This window comes from Triticum aestivum, chromosome 3D, assembly GCF_018294505.1.
Source record: "Triticum aestivum cultivar Chinese Spring chromosome 3D, IWGSC CS RefSeq v2.1, whole genome shotgun sequence".
Taxonomy (NCBI): Eukaryota; Viridiplantae; Streptophyta; class Magnoliopsida; order Poales; family Poaceae; genus Triticum; species Triticum aestivum.
In genome coordinates this window covers 407,033,746-407,056,392 of record NC_057802.1, presented here as the reverse complement: position 1 = coordinate 407,056,392, position 22,647 = coordinate 407,033,746, and the positions used below count along the sequence as shown (strand labels likewise).

General features: G+C 50.2%; 1 protein-coding gene across 1 annotated transcript; it reads left to right on the top strand.

Moving 5' to 3' along the window:
* Positions 1-6,401: 6,401 nt before the first annotated feature.
* Positions 6,402-8,182, top strand: LOC123079218 (interactor of constitutive active ROPs 1). The gene is made up of 3 exons (XM_044501931.1): positions 6,402-6,661; positions 6,754-6,910; positions 6,993-8,182. Exons 1-3 carry the CDS (start codon positions 6,648-6,650, stop codon positions 7,980-7,982), a joined length of 1,161 nt encoding a protein of 386 aa, XP_044357866.1. The 5' UTR covers positions 6,402-6,647; the 3' UTR covers positions 7,983-8,182.
* Positions 8,183-22,647: the final 14,465 nt, after the last annotated feature.

Genomic DNA, 22,647 nt, shown 5'->3' with positions numbered 1-22,647 from the left:
AAGTGCCAAGTGGCTTGCACAGAAGTATGAGTCACTATTCAGATCTGATCTAACAACTGGCATTCAGACTTTGATTGATGCCTGCATGGAGAAGTATGGTGTGGATGTGCCCAAGTCAATGGCATATAGGGCAAAGAACCTAGCTATTGATGTTGTGCTAGGAGACCACAAGAAGCAATACCCTAGGTTGAAAGACTATGCTCAGACAGTGATGGATACAAACCCTGGGAGTAGAGTAGTAGTCACTACTGTAACTCCAACACCCACTGAAAAAATCCCCCATCCAGGTCCAAGATTCCATGCTATGTTCTATTGCATCAATGGAGCAAGGGAGGGGTTTCTCAAGGGGTGCAGACCATTCATTGGTTAGTTTGTTCACCTTGTGCATTAGTTACATATTGTTTCATCTTGAAATGCATTTGAATGTTTTTAATACTGAATTTGCTTGCTCAGGTGTTGATGGGTGCTTCATTAAGTTAACTACTGGTGCTCAACTACTTGCTGCCACTGGTAGAGATGGCAACAACAATATATACCCACTAGCATTTGGTATTGTTGGGCAAGAGGACACACCTAACTGGTGTTGGTTTCTACACCAACTTAAAATCTGCCTAGGAGGAGAAGTGGGAAGGTTTGGTCCATATACAATAATGTCAGATAGACAAAAGGTATGTGCTTGCATCTTATGTCATTGTTCCTATATGGTTGTTTTGTGCTAGATAGTAGCTTAGCTAGTTTAATTGTGTGTCCCAGGGCCTACTAAATGCAGTGAATGCTGTCTTTCCTAAGTGCAACCAAAGGTTCTGCCTTAGGCATATCTATGCAAACTTCCAAAATGCTGGGTTTAGGGGGGAAGATCTGAAAAAGTGTATGGATAATGCTGCCTATGCATATAGTGAACACAAATTTAACATTGCAATGAATGACCTTAGAGCTGAGTGTGAGCAAGCTTGGGAGTGGCTTTGTCAAATACCCAAGAAAACATGGGCAAGGCATGCATTTGACACAAACTGCAAGACTGACCTTGTAGTTAACAATTTATCTGAGGTGTTCAACAAGTATGTCCTAGATGTTAGGAAGAAACCAATTAGGACAATGTGTGATGGAATAAAGGATAAGCAGATGGTGAGGTGGCATAGGAATAGGGAGAGTGGAAAGAAAGCTAGATGGGACATAACACCCCATTATAGTGAGAAGCTAGAGGTTGAGAAGGAGAGGGCCAAATATTGCAAACCAATTCAAGCTGTTGTGGACTTGTGGCAAGTTACAAGTGGGCAGCAAACCCATGCTGTTAACTTGCAAATGCACACATGTGGGTGCAGAAAATGGGACCTAAGTGGCATCCCATGTAACCATGCCATCTCAGCAATAAACAAGGCCAAAAGAAAACCAGAGGATTATGTCAGCAAGTTCTTCAAGAAAGAAATTTATCTGGCAGCTTATGAACCAATGATCTATCCAGTTCCTAGTGAGCATGACTGGACAAGGACCCCTGGTCCAGACATTGACCCACCTGCATTTAAAGTGAAGAGAGGAAGAAAGAAAGAGAAGAGGATCAAGGGGAAATTTGAAGTCCCAAAGCCTAAGGAGACATCAAGAATGGGGACTATAACATGTGGCAATTGTGGACTGCAAGGACATAGGTACACAAGCTGCAACAAGCAGTTGAAGCCTGAGCTGGCTTTGAGGAAGAACAAACATGTGGTAATCCTCTAATAAGTAGTAACAGGTTTTCCTTCTTGTACATTCTATTTTTTAAGTACTAACTCATTTTCCTTCTTTGTTTATGCAAGCCTCTTGCAAGGAATTCCAATGCTGGTGCTGCTGCTACTACACAAGCATCAACAACTTCTCATCCAACTCCTACAACAACACCAACAGCTGGAACAGGAGCTGGGAGAGGAGCTATGAGAGGAGCTGGGAGAGGGGCTGCAGCTGCAGCTGCTGGGACTGGTGCTGCTAGAGGTGCTGGTAGAGGTGCTGGTAGAGGTGCTGCACCAGGTGCTGGGAGAGGTGCTGGGAGAGGGAGAGGTACATTCTCTGCCCCAAGGCAATCTGGTCCCTCCACATCTACTGCTCCCTCTACATCTACTGCTACTCCACCTTCTGGTGGTAGAAACAGAGGATGGAGAGCCTACTTCTATGCAAGTGGTAACCACTAAATGGCACATGTGCCATGTAATGTTCAAAACTAGATACTTCATGTGTGTTCTTGCATCCTATGGTACAATGTGATCTTGCTGGTGCTCTGGAGCTGGCTTTTGTTCATGTGGATGGATGTGATCTTGCTATTTATTAGTTAATCAATGCCTGGAATGGACTATGTTCATGTGGATGGTTCTTTTTATATCTTTTTATGATTGATATGTTCATGACAATGGTGCATACTATTGGATAGAGTAACTCTGTTGCTGGATATATTGTTGTATACATTGTTGGATATGTTGTTAAGGTCTAGGCTAAAAAAGAAGCACTTTGGGTTTTGGTCGCTCGGGGTCAACGAAAACACCTAAACCTATCAATTAGGGTTTTGGTGGCTCGGGGTCGACAAAAACACCTAAAGGCATCAACTAGGGTCTAGGGTGGCTCGGGGACGACGGAACCACCTAAAGGCATCATTTAGGGTCTAGGGTGGCTCGGGGTCGACGGAACCACCTAAACCTATCATCTAGGCTCTAGGGTGGCTCGGGGTCGACGGAACCACCTAAAGGCATCAACTAGGGTTTTGTTGGCTCGGGGTCGACGGAACCACCTAAAGCATCAACTAGGGTCTAGGGTGGCTCGGGGTCGACGGAACCACCTAAAGGCATCAACTAGGGTCTAGGGTGGCTCGGGGACGACGGAAACACCTAAAGGCATCAACTAGGGTCTAGGGTGGCTCGGGGTCGACGAAAACACCTAAAGGCATCAACTAGGGTTTTGGTGGCTCAGGGTCGACGAAAACACCTAAACCTATCATCTAGGCTCTAGGGTGGCTCGGGGTCGACGGAACCACCTAAAGGCATCATTTAGGGTCTAGGGTGGCTCGGGGTCGACGGAACCACCTAAAGGCATCATTTAGGGTCTAGGGTGGCTCGGGGTCGACGGAACCACCTAAAGGCATCAACTAGGGTTTTGGTGGCTCGGGGTCGACGGAACCACCTAAACCTATCATCTAGGGTCTAGGGTGGCTCGGGGTCGACGGAACCACCTAAAGGCATCAACTAGGGTCTAGGGTGGCTCGGGGTCGACGGAACCACCTAAAGGCATCAACTAGGGTTTTGGTGGCTCGGGGTGGACGAAAACACCTAAACCTATCATCTAGGCTCTAGGGTGGCTCGGGGTCGACGAAAACACCTAAACCTATCATCTAGGCTCTAGGGTGGCTCGGGGTCGACGGAACCACCTAAACCTATCATCTAGGCTCTAGGGTGGCTCGGGGTGGACGAAAACACCTAAACCTATCATCTAGGCTCTAGGGTGGCTCGGGGTCGACGGAACCACCTTAACCTATCAATTAGGGTTTTGGTGGCTCGGGGTCGACGAAAACACCTAAACCTATCATCTAGGCTCTAGGGTGGCTCGGGGTCGACGGAACCACCTAAACCTATCATCTAGGCTCTAGGGTGGCTCGGGGTGGACGAAAGCACCTAAACCTATCATCTAGGCTCTAGGGTGGCTCGGGGTCGACGGAACCACCTAAACCTATCAATTAGGGTTTTGGTGGCTCGGGGTCGACGAAAACACCTAAAGGCATCACTCTAACATAAGCATTACTTTTGCAAATGCATTTAAGCATTTAAGCATCACTATAACATAAGTAACACTGGAGTTCAACACATTATAGAATACACATCCATTGTTCACATTGATCACATTACATAGTGGAGTTCAAATGCACAATCCATCCTTTTCTCACAAAAGGATGAATAGCATAACTACTAGAGTTACAACCAGAGTTCACAATTAGTACTAGAACCATACATTACATAACCATAATTCTAAGTTACTAGGTCATTGCACAACCATCATTCCCAAAAGGTCTGCAATGCCCACTAATCTCAAGTCATCTTGTTCAGTTCTGCAAGATGGCCTGGATCCCCTTGGTCTTCTCCTTCAGCTTCTCCTCTGCCTTGATGAGCTCAGTAATCTTAAACTCTTGCATCTGCTTCTCTTCATTATGGTTTTCCTTGAGCTTCAGCAAATCAGCAACCTGGAGCTTCAACTCTAGCTTCTCTTGGGTGAGCTTCTCCTCAAACTTTGTGAACTCTGCATTCTTCAACTCCAAATTCATCCTACCCTCACTCAACAATTCCTTCTCTTTCATATTCTTCAACTTTAAGTTTTGGATGACAGTTGCTTGAGCACTTGTCAGGTTGCACAGGAGTTCATACTTTTGTTGAAGCTTTTGTGCAGCTGCATCTTTCTTTGCCATTTCTGCATTCATACCAGCCACCAATTCAGCTCTGCATTGGTGCTGATATGTGACAGCAGACTGCAGATAACTGAAATCCACAACCCTATCCTGCTGAAAGTCCACAAGTTGATGCACATCTTTCACTAACTTGTCATAGTCTGCATCCAGCTTGTTCTTTTCTTCTGTCAACTGATGAATAGTTAGAGCACTTTGAAGATTATCATTCACCCTAGCAGACTTGCTCTCTTCAACCATTGACCAAAGCTTCAGCAATGCATTCTCCATTGTTGGGGGCCACTGCTCATCAACCCACTGAACAAACCCACAATTCCGACCTTCCTGGAAAAATTAGAAGGGCAAAATTTAGTACAATACAACTACTAAGAGTACTAAGCAACAGTTAGTTCATGGCAGTACCTAATGTTGGCACTGGCATTAACTGGATTTGCACAGCCATTTGCTAAGCAACAGGACCACATTGTAAAATAGATTAATGTAATCCTACAATGGATGATCAACTCATATATTTACCAGGCACCAGAGTAACACTCCATTCAACTTAGAAGTTGCTAAGCAGCCATGTGCTAAGCAACAGCAGTTGCTAAGAATTGACCATTAATATAATGAAATCCTAACAGTAATAAGCAACACAATGTGAACTACTTTGCCCACCTAAATACACTACACTAGCCTGCAGCAACAAACTAGCTAATGAGACTACCTACTGTCAGCAGTAAGCAATTGTTACTAACTGGCTCCACTGAACTTAATATTGAGCAACACTGCATTTGGAAAGAAGTGTAAATAAATAGCATGTGCACACAACAGGAGCATATATTTTAGCAGAAATGCATTCCACTGAACTTAATAATGATCATTCCTAACAAATTTAGCATGCACATAACTGAATCACAGGTGGCAAACAAGACTCTGCCACTTTCAATGAACACATCCAGTGCTTAATCACCAAGGCAAGAAAATTACCGGCTCTGCACATGCTAAGAACCTTCTCCCAGTCATTGTTCCTTCAAACGCAACAAGCCTCTCTGATGGCTTCCCATGCTTTTCGCACAACACTATCAGATCTAGCTCAAGACCCTTGTAATCCGGGTCCTCAAGAGAGAAAGGCACCTGCCCAAGCAAAATCCAAGTTACCATCATGTGCAGAGGACGAGGACAAATCAAATCAAACGAAATCCTAACAATAAAGACCACCTACACACAAAAATCCCCAAATTTCCTAACCCTAACCCTAACCCTTGCTCCAATGGAGTAACTTACCTGGTTCAGCCCATCGGTGGAGGTTTTGGAGTGCATGTACGGGAGGCTTGAGTTGTCGTCGCTGCTCTCGTCCTCCAGAACCATGGCTGCGGCGGCGTGCTGTGGCGGGCGCAGGCGATGGCGAGGCAGGAAGAAAGAAAGAAGAAGCGAGCGCGGTCGGGGTCGGGGTCTGACTCGGTCGCACATAAACGGGCCGAGCCGGCCTCGTCCGAGTCAGCGCGCAGCCAGCGCAGGCGACGCGCGCATTGGCCAGCGTGGCGCCTGACGGGCGGGCCCAATCGGTCAGCTTTAGTGTCAATACGTACAAAACGAGCTTTTAGTCTTTTTTGCAACGGCTAGCCCCAATCTTGGTACTGACACGTAAAAATTACCAATCTTGATATCAATCTGCTTCCAATGCCCCAATTGTGGTACTTCTGTGCAATTTACTCAGCACAACAGGCCGCCTTTTGTTTTTACCCGGTTCTAGTAACGTTCTAATCCATCCGCGCGCGCCCGCATTAACGCTGGGCTGAGGGTGCGCCACCAACCAGTCGAGGTCGGGGCCTGCGCTGCGTGCGTCGCGTGGCACCGGCGCTCGCGCTCGGGTCGGCCGCGTCCCGTTGCTTGCTCCAGCGATTTTGATTTCTCCCGTTCAAATTTGAATCGCCACCGCACCGGCCCGGTCGCCTTTACGGAACCCGGTGCCCCTCTCACCATCTCGTAGCCGCAGCCCGCGGCCGCGCCTCCATTTATTAATCCCGTTTTCCACGAGAGCAGAGCAGAGAGAGTGGAGCGGTGGACTGACCCGGGGAGGAGACTCCTTTTCTCTTTCTCGCGCCGCTGTGCCGCGTGCTTCTTGCCTGCCCGCCTTTCCACCACACCCGTCCCTCTCCTTCGTGCTCCTCCCCTCTCCTCTCATCCATCCCAGGACGACGCGCTGCAGACGGCGAGGCCAGCCAGAGGCCGGGCGGGGCAACGGGCGCCGGCCATGCCGAGATCCAGGTGCGTGCGGTGCCCACTTCCTTCCCTCCAATGTCCGGTGTCGGTTTCGCTCCTTGCTGAGCCATGCCGTTGGTGCGCATTCAATCTCCCAGGGGGTCCGAGCTGCCGCAGCGGCCGTCGCCGCGCGCGCCGCTGCACCTCAAGACCACGGCCTCCTCCGAGGCCAATGGCGCGCACCACCGCCTCCTCGTCGACCGGAGCAGCCCCAAGGTCGCCGACCGGCACTCGCCGCGCAGCCCGCTGCCCGAGGTACGCTGCTGTTTCTGAGTTGTTTACGCTCTGCTCTGGCTATGCTCGCCATTTGATCTGACGACGGCGGCGCCATTTGCAGAAGAAGCGCGCGGGGACCCGGGTGGCGGAGCTGGAGACCAAGCTGGGGAAGGTGCAGGACGAGCTCAAGAAGCTGCGGGAGCAGCTCGTCTCCGCGGAGGCCGCCAAGAAGGACGCGCAGGTCGCGCTCGAGGAAGCCAAGAAGCATGTCGGCACCAAGGGGAGCCCCAAGCCGGCGGCGTCTCCTCCCTCCCCCGCTCCTCTACCGGTCGAAGACGAGAAGAAAACTGAGGAGGTGAAGGTCGTTGAAGAACCGGCGGCCGAGGAGGAGGAGGAGGACAGCAGCATAAACTCCCCGGCGACCGATGTGTTTGAGGTCGTCCGGACCGAGTCGGGCGACAAGGAGAACCAGAGCGCGCTCGTCGCCGAGGACAGCGAGGAGGTGAGCTGCGGAGACAAGGCGGCGCTGGCCGAGGAGGATGTGGAGGTGGAGGAGACCAAGACCATGATTGAGGAGGATAGCAAGGACTCCGCGGCCGCCATTGGCGCCGGTGAAAAGGAGAACCCGGAGGTCGTGGAGCTCAAGGCCCAGCTGATGGCCAAGGAGATGGAAGTCGCCGTCCTCACGGCCGACAATGCGGAGCTCAAGAAGCAGGCCGACGAGGCCGCGGCGGCGGTCAAGAGGGCCGACGAGGAGGCTGTGGCCAAGGCTTTCCTCATCGAACAGGAGCTCAAGGAGAACGCGGCGCGGGAGGCCCGGATGGGCGAGCAGCTGAGGGCATCCGAGGCCGCGCGCGAGGCGCTGGACGCCGAGATGCGGCGCCTGCGCGTGCAGACCGAGCAGTGGCGCAAGGCGGCCGAGGCAGCCGCCGCGGTGATCGGCGGGGACGCCCATCTCGTCGGTCACCACGGCCTTGCCGGCAATGGCAACGGGTGGGGGTCCCCGGCGACGATGCCGGACGACGGCGACGACGAGGGGTTCGGCAGCAAGCGGAAGGGCGCCGGCATCCGGATGCTCGGCGACCTGTGGAAGAAGAAGGGCAACAAGTGAAGTGAAGGTGACAACCAGAGTGGCATATCTATATATGCCCAATGCTCGTCTCTCTCGGGTCACAGATCCACAGTTCGCGACTGCGAGCTAGCTCAGCTCGCGCTCTAGCTCATGCTTGGATCATGCACTGATGTTTACTGCATTTTGGTTCGGATTTCACTTATGTTTGTATGATGATGAGATGATGTTCGTGAGATTAATCTGTGTTTGGTGCCTGCGTCGTGAACTGTGTTGAACTGCATGATGGTGATCGATGGCTCGATGCTGCATGGCTGGACTGTTCGCTGCGGCTGCCCATTGTAAGATACAGTTCGGCGTTATCTTGGATTCTGTTGAAGCTACTGGACTGTTCGCTGTTCTAGGGAGTATTTTGGTAATCTTTTGGTCATGATTTGATGCGTGGAACAGGAACTGAAATTTCCTGCTGAGCTATTCTAATACTAACGAGATTCTTGCAAATATTCTGAAGGATCTGTTATGATTTTCGAAGTAGCCGTACAAATTCTCAATCAGCAGCAGCTCGAACATGATAAGATGCTGAACACTTGACGATTGTTGATGATTATAGCGGCTGCTTACTTCACGGTTGTTGATGATGGCTTTGGATTTTTGGATTCAGTTGGTGATGAGAGGATTTTTGGATTCAGTTGTTGATGATGGCTTTGGAGTTTTGGATTGAGTTGATGATGAGAGGATTTTTGGGAGATGCGGCCAAAGATTTGAGCAGCACTCCCAGTCGCAGGTAATAATTTTTGAAATGGCCCGGCGTCAAAGGTCTCCTCCTGGACCACACGCTGAGGCTGAAAACCGTGGAGTTAGAAACCAAAAATAACCCTTCGCACTTTTGCAGTGCCACACTGCAAAAGGTGTGAGGCGCTGGGGCACGCACGAAATCTGCGAAAGACGTCAGCGTGGGGTACGTGAATGATCGAGTTGTTCATAGCAAGTGTCCATTAGGGCAACTCCAAGTCATATGACCCCAAATCGTCTGCCCACACTTGTTTGGGGTAAACGGACAAAAACTGCGGCGGAAGCAAACGGATAAATGTCCATTTTCGGTCCGCTTTCGAACCATTTCCGGCTAAAATTTGGGCCGCGTTTGCGTCAAACGGTCAGCGCGCGGACGGGCGGGACGCGCGCCCTTGTCCTCCCTTGGCCCGCCCGTCGGAGACACAACCCCATTTCTTCCTCCCTTTCGTCGCTCTGCCCTCGGCCCCTCGCCAGCGCCGCCGCCACGCCCGTCATCCACCTTGCTTTGCCCGTCGATGGAGCAGCCCCTTTTCTTCCTCCCCTGTCGTTGCTCTGCCCTCCGTCCGCGGTTGTCCACCTTGTTGCGAACCAACAGCCTCAACGTGCCCTTTCCGGCCGCGTCTCCACCACGACCGCAAGGTGTTCGACGCTTTGCTCGCAAGGTACCATGGATAGCGGAGATGAGTACTTCTTTCACAATTTCATTTGTTCATCGGATGATTCATCCCTCGGACGATGAGGACATAGTGGTGGCAACATTGGTCGTCCATGACCACATTAGTAGGATGTGGCCTCGGTTCAGGGGATCAATCCCTGGCCATGCCCCGGCCTTAAACCGCAATAGGGAGAAAGGACACCACCTCCTCTATTCCGATTACTCTGCGAGAACCACAGTGTACAAACCGCATAAATTTCGTCGCCGCTTTCGAATGAGGAGGCATGTCTTCAATCGTATTCGGGAAGGAGTGGTTGCATATGACCCGTACTTTGAATGCAAAGAGGACGCCCTTTGCAAACTTGGCTTCTCTTCTTACCAGAAATGCGATGCGGCTATTCGCATGCTTGCATATGAAATTCCTAGTGATCTTGTGGATGAGTATGTGCGTATGAGTGAGTCCACATGTCTCTTCTCAATATATAGTTTCTGCAAGGCCGTGGTGGCAGTGTTCGGTCCTGAATACCTGAGAGAACCAAATGCCGCCGGTACAGAGAAGTTGTTGACGATTAATGCCGAGAGGGGCTTTTCGGGCATGCTTGGTAGTATCGATTGTATGCATTGGAAGTGGGAGAACCGTCCATTTGCTTGGCAGGGGTAGTACAAGGGACATGTGAAAGGTGCCACTGTCATACTTGAACCTGTGGCTTTACAAGATCTATGGATATGGCATTCTTTCTTCGGCATGGCTAGTACTCACAATGATATTAGCGTTCTTCAGCATTCTCCAGTGTTTGCAAGGCTTGTAGAAGGCCACTGCCCGGATGTCAACTTTGAGATCAATGACCACCATTACAACAAGGGAAATTATCTAGCAGATGGTATCTATCCCCAGTGGTCCACTTTTGTGAAGACCATACCCAATCCGCAAGGAGAGAAGAGACAAAGGTTCGCCCAAATGCAGAAGAGTGCTAGGAAAGATGTGAAGCGTGCATTTGGTGTGCCTCAGTCTCGATGGGGTATTGTTCGAAACCCTGCATGGACATGAAGCACTCAGAAGCTTTTGGGAGATGATGGTTGCTTGTGTGATCACGCACAACATGATCGTTGAGGATGAGCGTGATGGCGGCATCTATGATCAAGGGTTTGATTTTCAGGGTGAGAATGTTGAGTCTGAGCACCCACCTCCTGTAGACTTTGAACAGTTTGTTCAATTTCATCGTGAGTAGCGTGATCGAAACAATCATACGCAACTGCAAAATGACTTGGTTGAGCACACGTGGAATCACATTGGCAGTCAGTAGATCTATCGGTTTAATCACATTAGCAATACGGAAAAAAAATACCAGAAAAAAAAAGCAATATCGAAAAAAGGTCTATGATCTGGTGAACAAAGAGAAAGCTGGGAGGGGGAAACCGAGCTAAGCATAGAAGATTAGAAGTCAAGGATGGTGGCCCGAGCTCTGGGCTGGGCTGGGCTGCCTTTGGGTTTGGGACGATAAGCTTCAGCGGTGCAGTGCACAGAGCATCGATTTCAAAACTGTGGAAGCTCGCCTCGCTGCTGCGACGCGGCAGAGGCAGACACTGCGTGCTCACAGTCATAGCCTCATAGGACCGGGCAGTGCGAAAGGCTGAAAGGCTGGTGCAATGCGATGGCAGCCATGGCACAGGGGCGCGAGAGGCGGAGGAGGAGGCACGCAGTCGCAGGGCAGCGAGCGCTTCGCTTGGCTTTGCCCGTCGCGCGCACGCAGACGCAGGAACGCAGGACATGAGTGGCATGTCGCTAGCTGTTGGAGCTCTGCTGCCGCCTGGCCCATGGGCCATGGCCATGGGCTCCGCAGCGCAGGCTGTTCCAGTCCACAGTCCACACACGCGCATACGTGTCTGTCTGCGTGGAGTGGCCCGACCCCCCGTCGTCGCTCGCTGCCATTGATGAGGACAGCCTGCGCTGCGCTGCGCTGCTCCGGCCCGGTGGCAGGTCTCATGCATCATGGACATCATGGACTTGCACGGCGTCGGGAGTTCAGACCTGGCCGGCTCCTCGGCTTGCTAGTGGCGCATGCATGCATACCAGTATGTATGGTCCAGTGGCTGTGCCGATCTGGTGAGACGCCGCGCCGTCCGTCCGTCGAGACCGGAGGTGGGTCTGGATCGTGAACTGGATTCGACCGGCTTTATTGTCATGCGTGTTGGTGCCCGTGGCCGCTGGCCTGGTCGCCGGAGTGGTTGCGCCGGTTTATTGGCGTCTGTCTCTGTCTGTACGACGCAGGAAATGTGCGCTCGCCGCATGTGATGTGCCCAAAACGAGCTAGCTAGGACGAGAGATACATGCAGGGTACCGCTTGAAAGCTCTGCTCTTGTTATGACCATGCACGTGCTGGTTGGCGACCGTGTACCGCGCCGTTTCTCTGCACCGTTGCGTCTGAGCGTGAAAACATGCATGACAAGCATGCTGCGATGGCATGGCAGCAGGCCTCCATGGCTCGTTCAGATATAGACGGAGAAAATCTATCATGATGTAAATGTCGCTGGTTTTTACTTGGAGTGGACGGTTTCAGAAGTTTTGTGATGCTGGGGATCGGGAGACATGCCAAGGTGTTTGGTTGATTCCTGGTAGAGGGGCCTTGTGGTAATGCGCGCGCTGTAAACGTCTGTAGCACGCACAGTGTCCACGCTCGCGACTGTACCGGCCATGGCCCATGGGGATGGGGGGCACACATTTTCTGGTTCGTGGAACAGTGTGGCTCCGTATTAATGTTGTGGCCTTTGCTCTGCTCTGCGTGGTGTAGGCCACAGCCACCAGGCGCAGCTAGTCTCGGTACACAGCACGCAAGGTTCCCACGTTCAAGTGTGTGGATCGGATGGCATCTTTCTCTTCTCTTTACATTTCTCAAATGAGAGATGATTCCTCAATGCTTCTCTACTTTTTTGAGTTGAATCCTTCTATACTCAGGGTTTTTAGGTTCGTGGCTCCATGGCGGCCGTCGATTCCTCGGTTGCAGGTGGCGGACAGATTGCTCGGCCCAAAGATCATTTCTATAGCGAGAAGGAGGAACTTCCATATTAAGGCAACTCGTATAATTCTATAAGCTTATCACAAAGAACTTTTTTTTTGAAAAGGATGATTACCCCCGGCCTCTGCATCTGAGTGATGCATGCAGCCATTTTATTAATTATTCACAAAGACCTTACGAAGTAGTACATCAAGTAGTCTGAAGCCACCATCCTAGCAACAACTGTCACTATTCTTATCCAATTGATGAAGGGGTGCCGATGTTGGAAATATGCCCTAGAGGCAATAATAAAATGGTTATTATTATATTTCCTTGTTCATGATAATTGTTTATTGTTCATGCTATAATTGTGTTATCCGGAAATCGTAATACATGTGTGAATACATAGACCACAATATGTCCCTAGTGAGCCTCTAGTTGACTAGCTCGTTGATCAACAGATAGTCATGGTTTCCTGACTATGGACATTGGATGTCATTGATAACGGGATCACATCATTAGGAGAATGATGTGATGGACAAGACCCAATCCTAAGCATAGCACAAAAGATCGTGTAGTTCGTTTGCTAGAGCTTTTCCAAATGTCAAGTATCATTTCCTTAGACCATGAGATTGTGCAACTCCCGGATACCGTAGGAGTGCTTTGGGTGTGCCAAACGTCACAACGTAACTGGGTGACTATAAAGGCGCACTACGGGTATCTCCGAAAGTGTCTGTTGGGTTGGCACGAATCAAGACTGGGATTTGTCACTCCGTATGACGGAGAGGTATCTCTGGGCCCACTCGGTAATGCATCATCATAATGAGCTCAATGTGACTAAGGAGTTAGCCACAGGATCATGCATTACGGTACGAGTAAAGAGACTTGCCGGTAACGAGATTGAACAAGGTATTGGGATACCGACGATCGAATCTCGGGCAAGTAACATACCGATTGACAAAGGGAATTGTGTACGGGATTGATTGAATCCTCGACATCGTAGTTCATCCGATGAGATCACCGTGGAACATGTGGGAGCCAACATGGGTATCCAGATCCCGTTGTTGGTTATTGACCGGAGAGTCGTCTCGGTCATGTCTGCATGTCTCCCGAACTCGTAGGGTCTACACACTTAAGGTTCGGTGACGCTAGGGTTGTACAGATATTAGTATGCGGTAACCTGAAAGTTGTTCGGAGTCCCGGATGAGATCCTGGACGTCACGAGGAGTTCCGGAATGGTCCGGAGGTAAAGAATTGTATATAGGAAGTCCAGTTTCGGCCACCGAGAAAGTTTCGGGGGTCACCGGTATTGTACCGGGACCACCGGAAGGGTCCCGGGGGTCCACCGGGTGGGGCCACCTATCCCGGAGGGCCCCATGGGCTGAAGTGGGAAGGGAACCAGCCCCTAGTGGGCTGGGGCGCCCCCCTTGGGCCTCCCCCTGCGCCTAGGGTTGGAAACCCTAGGGGTGGGGGGCGCCCCACTTGGCTTGGGGGGCAAGCCACCCCCCTTGGCCGCCGCCCCCCTGGAGATTGGATCTCCCAGGGGCCGGCGCCCCCCCAGGGCCCCTATATATAGTGGGGGGAGGGAGGGCTGCAGCACCCTAGCCCCTGGCGCCTCCCTCCCCCTCCCGTGACACTTCTCCCTCCCGCTTGCGCTTGGCGAAGCCCTGCCGGGATCCCGCTACTTCCACCACCACGCCGTCGTGCTGCTGGATCTCCATCAACCTCTCCTTCCCCCTTGCTGGATCAAGAAGGAGGAGACATCGCTGCTCCGTACGTGTGTTGAACGCGGAGGTGCCGTCCGTTCGGCGCTCGGTCATCGGTGATTTGGACCACGACGAGTACGACTACATCAACCCCGTTCACTTGAACGCTTCCGCTCGCGATCTACAAGGGTATGTACATGCACTCCTCTCTCTCATTGCTAGATGACTCCATAGATTGATCTTGTGATGCGTAGAAAATTTTTAATTTCTGCTACGATCCCCAACAGTGGCATCATGAGCTAGGTCTATGCGTAGTTTCTATGCACGAGTAGAACACAAACTTGTTGTGGGCGTAGATGCTGTCAATTTTTCTTGCCACTACTAGTCTTATCTTGTTTCGGCGGCATCGTGGGATGAAGCGGCCCGGACCGACCTTACACGTACGCTTACGTGAGACAGGTTCCACCGACTGACATGCACTAGTTGCATAAGGTGACTAGCGGGTGTCTGTCTCTCCCACTTTAGTCGGAACGGATTCGATGAAAAGGGTCCTTATGAAGGGTAAATAGAAATTGGCATATCACGTTGTGGTTTTACGTAGGTAAGAAACGTTCTTGCTAGTAACCTATAGAAGCCATGTAAAAACATGCAACAACAATTAGAGGACGTCTAACTTGTTTTTGCAGCATATGCCTTATGATGTGATATGGCCAAAAGGATGTGATGAATGAAATATATGTGATGTATGAGATTGATCATGTTCTTGTAATAGGAATCACGACTTGCATGTCGATGAGTATGACATCCGGCATGAGCCATAGGAGTTGTCTTTATTTTTGTATGACCTGCGTGTCATTGAATAACGCCATGTAAATTACTTTACTTTATTGCTAAACGCATTAGCCATAGAAGTAGAAGTAATCGTTGGCGTGACAACTTCATGAAGACACGATGATGGAGATCATGATGATGGATATCATGGTGTCATGCCGGTGACGAAAATGATCATGGCGCCCCGAAGATGGAGATCAAAAGGAGCAAAATGATATTGGCCATATCATGTCACTATTTCATTGCATGTGATGTTTATCATGTTTTACATCTTATTTGCTTAGAACGATGGTAGCTTAAATAAGATGATCCCTCGCAATAATTTCAAAAAAGTGTTCCCCCTAACTGTGCACCGTTGCGAAGGTTCGTTGTTTCGAAGCACCACATGATGATCGGGTGTGATAGATTCTAACGTTCGCATACAACGGGTGTTGACGAGCCTAGCATGTACAGACATGGCCTCGGAACACACGCAATACACTTAGGTTGACTTGACGAGCCTAGCATGTACAGACATGGCCTCGGAACACGGAAGACCGAAAGGTCGAGCATGAGTCGTATAGAAGATACGATCAACATGAAGATGTTCACCGATGTTGACTAGTCCGTCTCACGTGATGATCGGACACAGCCTAGTTGACTCGGATCATGTTTCACTTAGATGACTAGAGGGATGTCTATCTGAGTGGGAGTTCATTGAATAATTTGATTAGATGAACTTAATTATCATGAACTTAGTCTAAAATCTTTACAATATGTCTTGTAGATCAAATGGCCCACGCTAATGTTGGCCTCAACTTCAACGCGTTCCTAGAGAAAACCAAGCTGAAAGATGATGGCAGCAACTATACGGACTGGGTCCGGAACCTGAGGATCATCCTCATAGCTGCCAAGAAAGATTATGTCCTAGAAGCACCGCTAGGTGACGCACCCATCCCAGAGAACCAAGACGTTATGAACGCTTGGCAGCAGCGTGCTGATGATTACTCCCTCGTTCAGTGCGGCATGCTTTACAGCTTAGAACCGAGGCTCCAAAAGTGTTTTGAGCAACACGGAGCATATGAGATGTTCGAAGAGCTGAAAATGGTTTTCCAAGCTCATGCCCGGGTCGAGAGATATGAAGTCTCCGACAAGTTCTTCAGTTGTAAGATGGAGGAAAATAGTTCTTTCAGTGAGCACATACTCAAAATGTCTGGGTTACACAACCGCTTGACTCAGCTGGGAGTTAATCTCCCGGATGACGCGGTCATTGACAGAATCCTTCAGTCGCTTCCACCGAGCTACAAGAGCTTTGTGATGAACTTCAATATGCAGGGGATGGAAAAGACCATTCCTGAGGTATATTCAATGCTGAAATCAGCGGAGGTGGAGATAAAAAAGGAACATCAAGTGTTGATGGTGAATAAAACCACTAAGTTCAAGAAAGGCAAGGGTAAGAAAACCTTCAAGAAAGACGGCAAGGGAGTTGCCGCGCCCGGTAAGCCAGTTGCCGGGAAGAAGCCAAGGAATGGACCCAAGCCTGAGACTGAGTGCTTTTATTGCAAGGGAAGTGGTCACTGGAAGCGGAACTGCCCCAAATACTTAGCGGACAAGAAACTGGCAACACTAAAGGTATATGTGATATACATGTAATTGATGTGTACCTTACCAGTACTCGTAGTAGCTCCTGGGTATTTGATACCGGTGCGGTTGCTCATATTTGTAACTCAAAACAGGAGCTGCGGAATAAGCGGAGACTGGCGAAGGACGAGGTGACGATGCGCGTCGGGAATGGTTCCAAGGTCGATGTGATCGCCGTCGGCACGCTACCTCTACATTTACCTACGGGATTAGTTTTAAACCTCAATAATTGTTATTTAGTGCCAGCTTTGAGCATGAACATTGTATCTGGATCTCGTTTAATGCGAGATGGCTACTCATTTAAATCCGAGAATAATGGTTGTTCTATTTATATGAGAGATATGTTTTATGGTCATGCCCGCTGGTCAATGGTTTATTCTTAATGAATCTCGAACGTGATGTTACACATATTCATAGTGTGAATACCAAAAGATGTAAAGTTGATAACGATAGTCCCACATACTTGTGGCATTGCCGCCTTGGTCACATTGGTGTCAAGCGCATGAAGAAGCTCCATGCTGATGGACTTTTAGGGTCTCTCAATTACGAATCATTTGACACATGCAAACCATGCCTCATGGGCAAGATGACCAAGACTCCGTTCTCCGGAACAATGGAACGAGCAACCAACTTATTGGAAATCATACATACTGATGTGTGCGGTCCAATGAGTGTTGAGGCTCGCGGTGGCTATCGTTATGTTCTCACTCTCACTGATGACTTGAGTAGATATGAGTATGTCTACCTAATGAAACACAAGTCTGAGACCTTTCAAAAGTTCAGGGAATTTCAGAATGAGGTGGAGAATCAACGTGACCGAAAGATAAAGTTCTTACGATCAGATCGTGGGAGGGAATATTTAAGTCACGAATTTGGTACGCACTTAAGGAAATGTGGAATCGTTTCACAACTCACGCCGCCTGGAACACCTCAGCGAAATGGTGTGTCCGAACGTCGTAATCGCACTCTATTGGATATGGTGCGATCTATGATGTCTCTTACCGATCTAACGCTCTCATTTTGGGGCTATGCTTTAGAGACTGCCGCATTCACTTTAAATAGGGCTCCGTCGAAATCCATTGAGACGACACCGTATGAATTATGGTTTGGGAAGAAACCTAAGCTGTCGTTTCTAAAAGTTTGGGGATGCGATGCTTATGTCAAGAAACTTCAACCTGAAAAGCTCGAACCCAAATCGGAAAAATGCGTCTTCATAGGATACCCTAAGGAAACTATTGGGTATACCTTCTACCTCAGATCCGAAGGCAAGATCTTCGTTGCCAAGAACGGGTCCTTTCTGGAGAAAGAGTTTCTCTCGAAAGAAATAAGTGGGAGGAAAGTGGAACTTGATGAGGTGATAGTCACCCCTTCCGAACCGGAAAGTAGCGCAGCACGGGAAGATGTTCCTGTGGTGCCTACACCGACTGGGGAGGAAGTTAATGCTGATGATCATGAAGCTTCGGATCAAGTTACTGCTGAACTTCGTAGGTCCACAAGGACACGTTCCGCACCAGAGTGGTACGGCAACCCTGTCCTGGAAATCATGTTGTTAGACAACGGTGAACCTTCGAACTATGAAGAAGCAATGGCGGGCCCAGATTTCGACAAATGGCTTGAAGCCATGCAATCCGAGATAGGATCCATGTATGAAAACGAAGTATGGACTTTGACTGACTTGCCCGATGATCGGCGAGCCATAGAAAATAAATGGATCTTTAAGAAGAAGACAGACGCGGATGGTAATGTGACCATCTATAAAGCTCGACTTGTCGCTAAGGGTTATCGACAAGTTCAAGGGGTTGACTACGATGAGACTTTCTCACCTGTAGCGAAGCTGAAGTCCGTCCGAATCATGTTAGCAATTGCCGCATTCTATGATTATGAGATATGGCAAATGGACGTCCAAACGGAATTCCTTAATGGTTTCCTTAAGGAAGAATTGTATATGATGCAACCGGAAGGTTTTGTCGATCCTAAGAATGCTGACAAAGTATGCAAGCTCCAGCGCTCAATCTATGGGCTGGTGCAAGCATCTCGGAGTTGGAACATTCGCTTTGATGAGATGATCAAAGCGTTTGGGTTTACACAGACTTATGGAGAAGCCTGTGTTTACAAGAAAGTGAGTGGGAGCTCTGTAGCATTTCTCATATTATATGTGGATGACATACTATTGATGGAAAATGATATAGAATTCTTGGAAAGTATGAAGGCCTATTTGAATAAGTGTTTTTAAATGAAGGACCTTGGAGAAGCTGCTTATATATTAGGCATCAAGATCTATAGAGATAGATCAAGACGCCTCATTGGTCTTTCACAGAGTACGTACCTTGACAAGATATTGAAGAAGTTCAATATGGATCAGTCCAAGAAGGGGTTATTGCCTGTATTGCAAGGTGTGCAATTGAGCACGGCTCAATGCCCGACCACGGCAGAAGATAGAGAAAAGATGAGTGTCGTCCCCTATGCCTCGGCCATAGGGTCTATTATGTATGCCATGCTGTGTACCAGACCTGATGTAAACCTTGCCGTAAGTTTGGTAGGAAGGTACCAAAGTAATCCCGGCATGGAACACTGGACAACGGTCAAGAATATCCTGAAGTACCTGAAGAGGACTAAGGATATGTTTCTCGTTTATGGAGGTGACGAAGAGCTCGTCGTAAAGGGTTACGTCGATGCTAGCTTCGACACAGATCTGGATGACTCTAAGTCACAAACCGGATACGTGTATATTTTGAATGGAGGGGCAGTAAGTTGGTGCAGTTGCAAGCAAAGAGTCGTGGCGGGATCTACATGTGAAGCGGAGTACATGGCGGCCTCAGAGGCAGCGCAAGAAACAACTGTCACTATTCTTATCCAATTGATGAAGGGGTGCCGATGTTGGAAATATGCCCTAGAGGCAATAATAAAATGGTTATTATTATATTTCCTTGTTCATGATAATTGTTTATTGTTCATGCTATAATTGTGTTATCCGGAAATCGTAATACATGTGTGAATACATAGACCACAATATGTCCCTAGTGAGCCTCTAGTTGACTAGCTCGTTGATCAACATATAGTCATGGTTTCCTGACTATGGACATTGGATGTCATTGATAACGGGATCACATCATTAGGAGAATGATCTGATGGACAAGACCCAATCCTAAGCATAGCACAAAAGATCGTGCAGTTCGTTTGCTAGAGCTTTTCCAAATGTCAAGTATCATTTCCTTAGACCATGAGATTGTGCAACTCCCGAATACCGTAGGAGTGCTTTGGGTGTGCCAAACGTCACAACGTAACTGGGTGACTATAAAGGCGCACTACGGGTATCTCCGAAAGTGTCTGTTGGGTTGGCACGAATCGAGACTGGGATTTGTCACTCCGTATGACGGAGAGGTATCTCTGGGCCCACTCGGTAATGCATCATCATAATGAGCTCAATGTGACTAAGGAGTTAGCCACGGGATCATGCATTACGGTATGAGTAAAGAGACTTGCCGGTAACGAGATTGAACAAGGTATTGGGATACCGACGATCGAATCTCGGGCAAGTAACATACCGATTGACAAAGGGAATTGTGTACGGGATTGATTGAATCCTCGACATCGTAGTTCATCCGATGAGATCATCGTGGAACATGTGGGAGCCAACATGGGTATCCAGATCCCGCTGTTGGTTATTGACCGGAGAGTCGTCTCGGTCATGTCTGCATGTCTCCCGAACCCGTAGGGTCTACACACTTGAGGTTCGGTGACGCTAGGGTTGTAGAGATATTAGTATGCGGTAACCCGAAAGTTGTTCGGAGTCCCGTATGAGATCCCGGACGTCACGAGGAGTTCCGGAATGGTCCGGAGGTAAAGAATTGTATATAGGAAGTCCAGTTTCGGCCACCGGGAAAGTTTCGGGGGTCACCGGTATTGTACCGGGACCACCGGAAGGGTCCCGGGGGTCCACCGGGTGGGGCCACCTATCCCGGAGGGCCCCATGGGCTGAAGTGGGAAGGGAACCAGCCCCTAGTGGGCTGGGGCGCCCCCCTTGGGCCTCCCCCTGCGCCTAGGGTTGGAAACCCTAGGGGTGGGGGGCGCCCCACTTGGCTTGGGGGGCAAGCCACCCCCCTTGGCCGCCGCCCCCCTGGAGATTGGATCTCCCAGGGGCCGGCGCCCCCCCAGGGCCCCTATATATAGTGGGGGGAGGGAGGGCTGCAGCACCCTAGCCCCTGGCGCCTCCCTCTCCCTCCCGTGACACTTCTCCCTCCCGCTTGCGCTTGGCGAAGCCCTGCCGGGATCCCGCTACTTCCACCACCACGCCGTCGTGCTGCTGGATCTCCATCAACCTCTCCTTCCCCCTTGCTGGATCAAGAAGGAGGAGACGTCGCTGCTCCGTACGTGTGTTGAATGCGGAGGTGCCGTCCGTTCGGCGCTCGGTCATCGGTGATTTGGATCACGACGTGTATGACTCCATCAACCCCGTTCACTTGAACGCTTCCGCTCGCGATCTACAAGGATATTTAGATGCACTCCTCTCTCTCATTACTAGATGACTCCATAGATTGATCTTGGTGATGCGTAGAATTTTTTTAATTTCTGCTACGATCCCCAACAGCCGATGGTTCGAGCCTAATACCAAACAGACATCACACCAAGCCTAACATCTAAAGCCGGAGACCCCAACCAAGCCACATACTGGGTTTGGGGTACAAACCGGTCCAACGCACTCTCATGTGTCGTCGCCGCCGTCTTCCACCAATCGATCTTCAGAGCAGAAACTAACGCACCGAGCTTGCCAGGCCTCTCTACCGTCGACGCCACCATAACGCCAGACAACATCCTCCTCCTGCGTGAGTCCATCTCCGTGCATCGGACACCGAGTCTCCACTGTGCCATACTGCCGAGATCCGCCGCCATCAATGTGTAAGATGAAGCACCGCTCCACCAAAGAGGCCGTCCACCGGTCCCTCGAGCCCGTATACACCTCCAAAAATGACGCCCCCAAGGGGGAAACGACACTAGAGCGTCGTCGTTATCCGATCTACTGATCTAGGGTTTCCCCTGGAGATAGCGGATAGAGATATGGAGCTTCTCCACAGCGATGCTTTCAAGAAGGTAACGACACAAAAGAGTACCGCCATCGCCGGTCTCGGCAAAGCCGAGAACGAGGTTTTCACCCGGATCCGCTCAACAAACCTCCATCAAGCATCATGTGCACGGCTCACCACCGATCTGAGCTGCCGCACAACGAGCAGGCCGCACCGGCCAGATCAGATCCGTCCGAAGGCCAGACCATACATGGTCATCGCCGCAGATCTGATCGCCGCCGCCGAACGCAGCCAACGCTGCTGCATGGCCGGCCGTCGCACCCGCAGCCATCGTCGGCCGTCGCGCCGCCGCCGGTCAAGGTAGGGCCCGCGCCCGCCACGCCGCCAAGTCAGATCGGCCACGCCCCGCCTAGTATTCCCATGATTCATGCCGTCGAGCGGAGGACGAAAGCCCCGCCGCCTCCGTCCTTGGGAGCCTCGAGGGCTTGCCCTGCGGCTCACTTTGGCGGTGGCGAGGAGGGGATGGGAGGAGGAGAAGGGTGTCGGCGGCGCTCGGTTGGTTGCCGCCCGGGTCGCTCGTCACGAGCGACGCGGGGGCGTCCTGATTTTTCCTACCACAAAGAACCTAACCGTCCTCTCTGATTGACTTCATCATAAGATCCCTATGGTCTGCTTTACCTTTCTTCTTCCCTTGCAACCTTGGATCGATATGGTTCATTCCTGGGCTATGCTCTTTCAACGGTTGAAAGAAGAGGGGGACGGGCAAGGATGATCAGGCTGCTTGGTTCGGTTCGTCATAGGTATTAAAAAAACCTTATTTTTTGGTATTTTCTTTCTTGCCACCACTTTAACAGGTGCCACTGCAATGAGAGCGTAAGTTGCAGAGTTTTTTCTTAAGTCTTTTTTGTGTGCCCTCTTCCGAATCTGACTTCCTTGTGCCGACGACTATGGCGGCAAGACGCATGGATCAACGGCGAGATGTCGGTCTCCCTAACAGTGCTAACGCCAGGTCTGCGAGGGAGATGTGCACACTAGCGAGAGTGCGTGTTGGCGGTTGTCCGATAGTGTGGGGGATGACTAGTCGGTAGT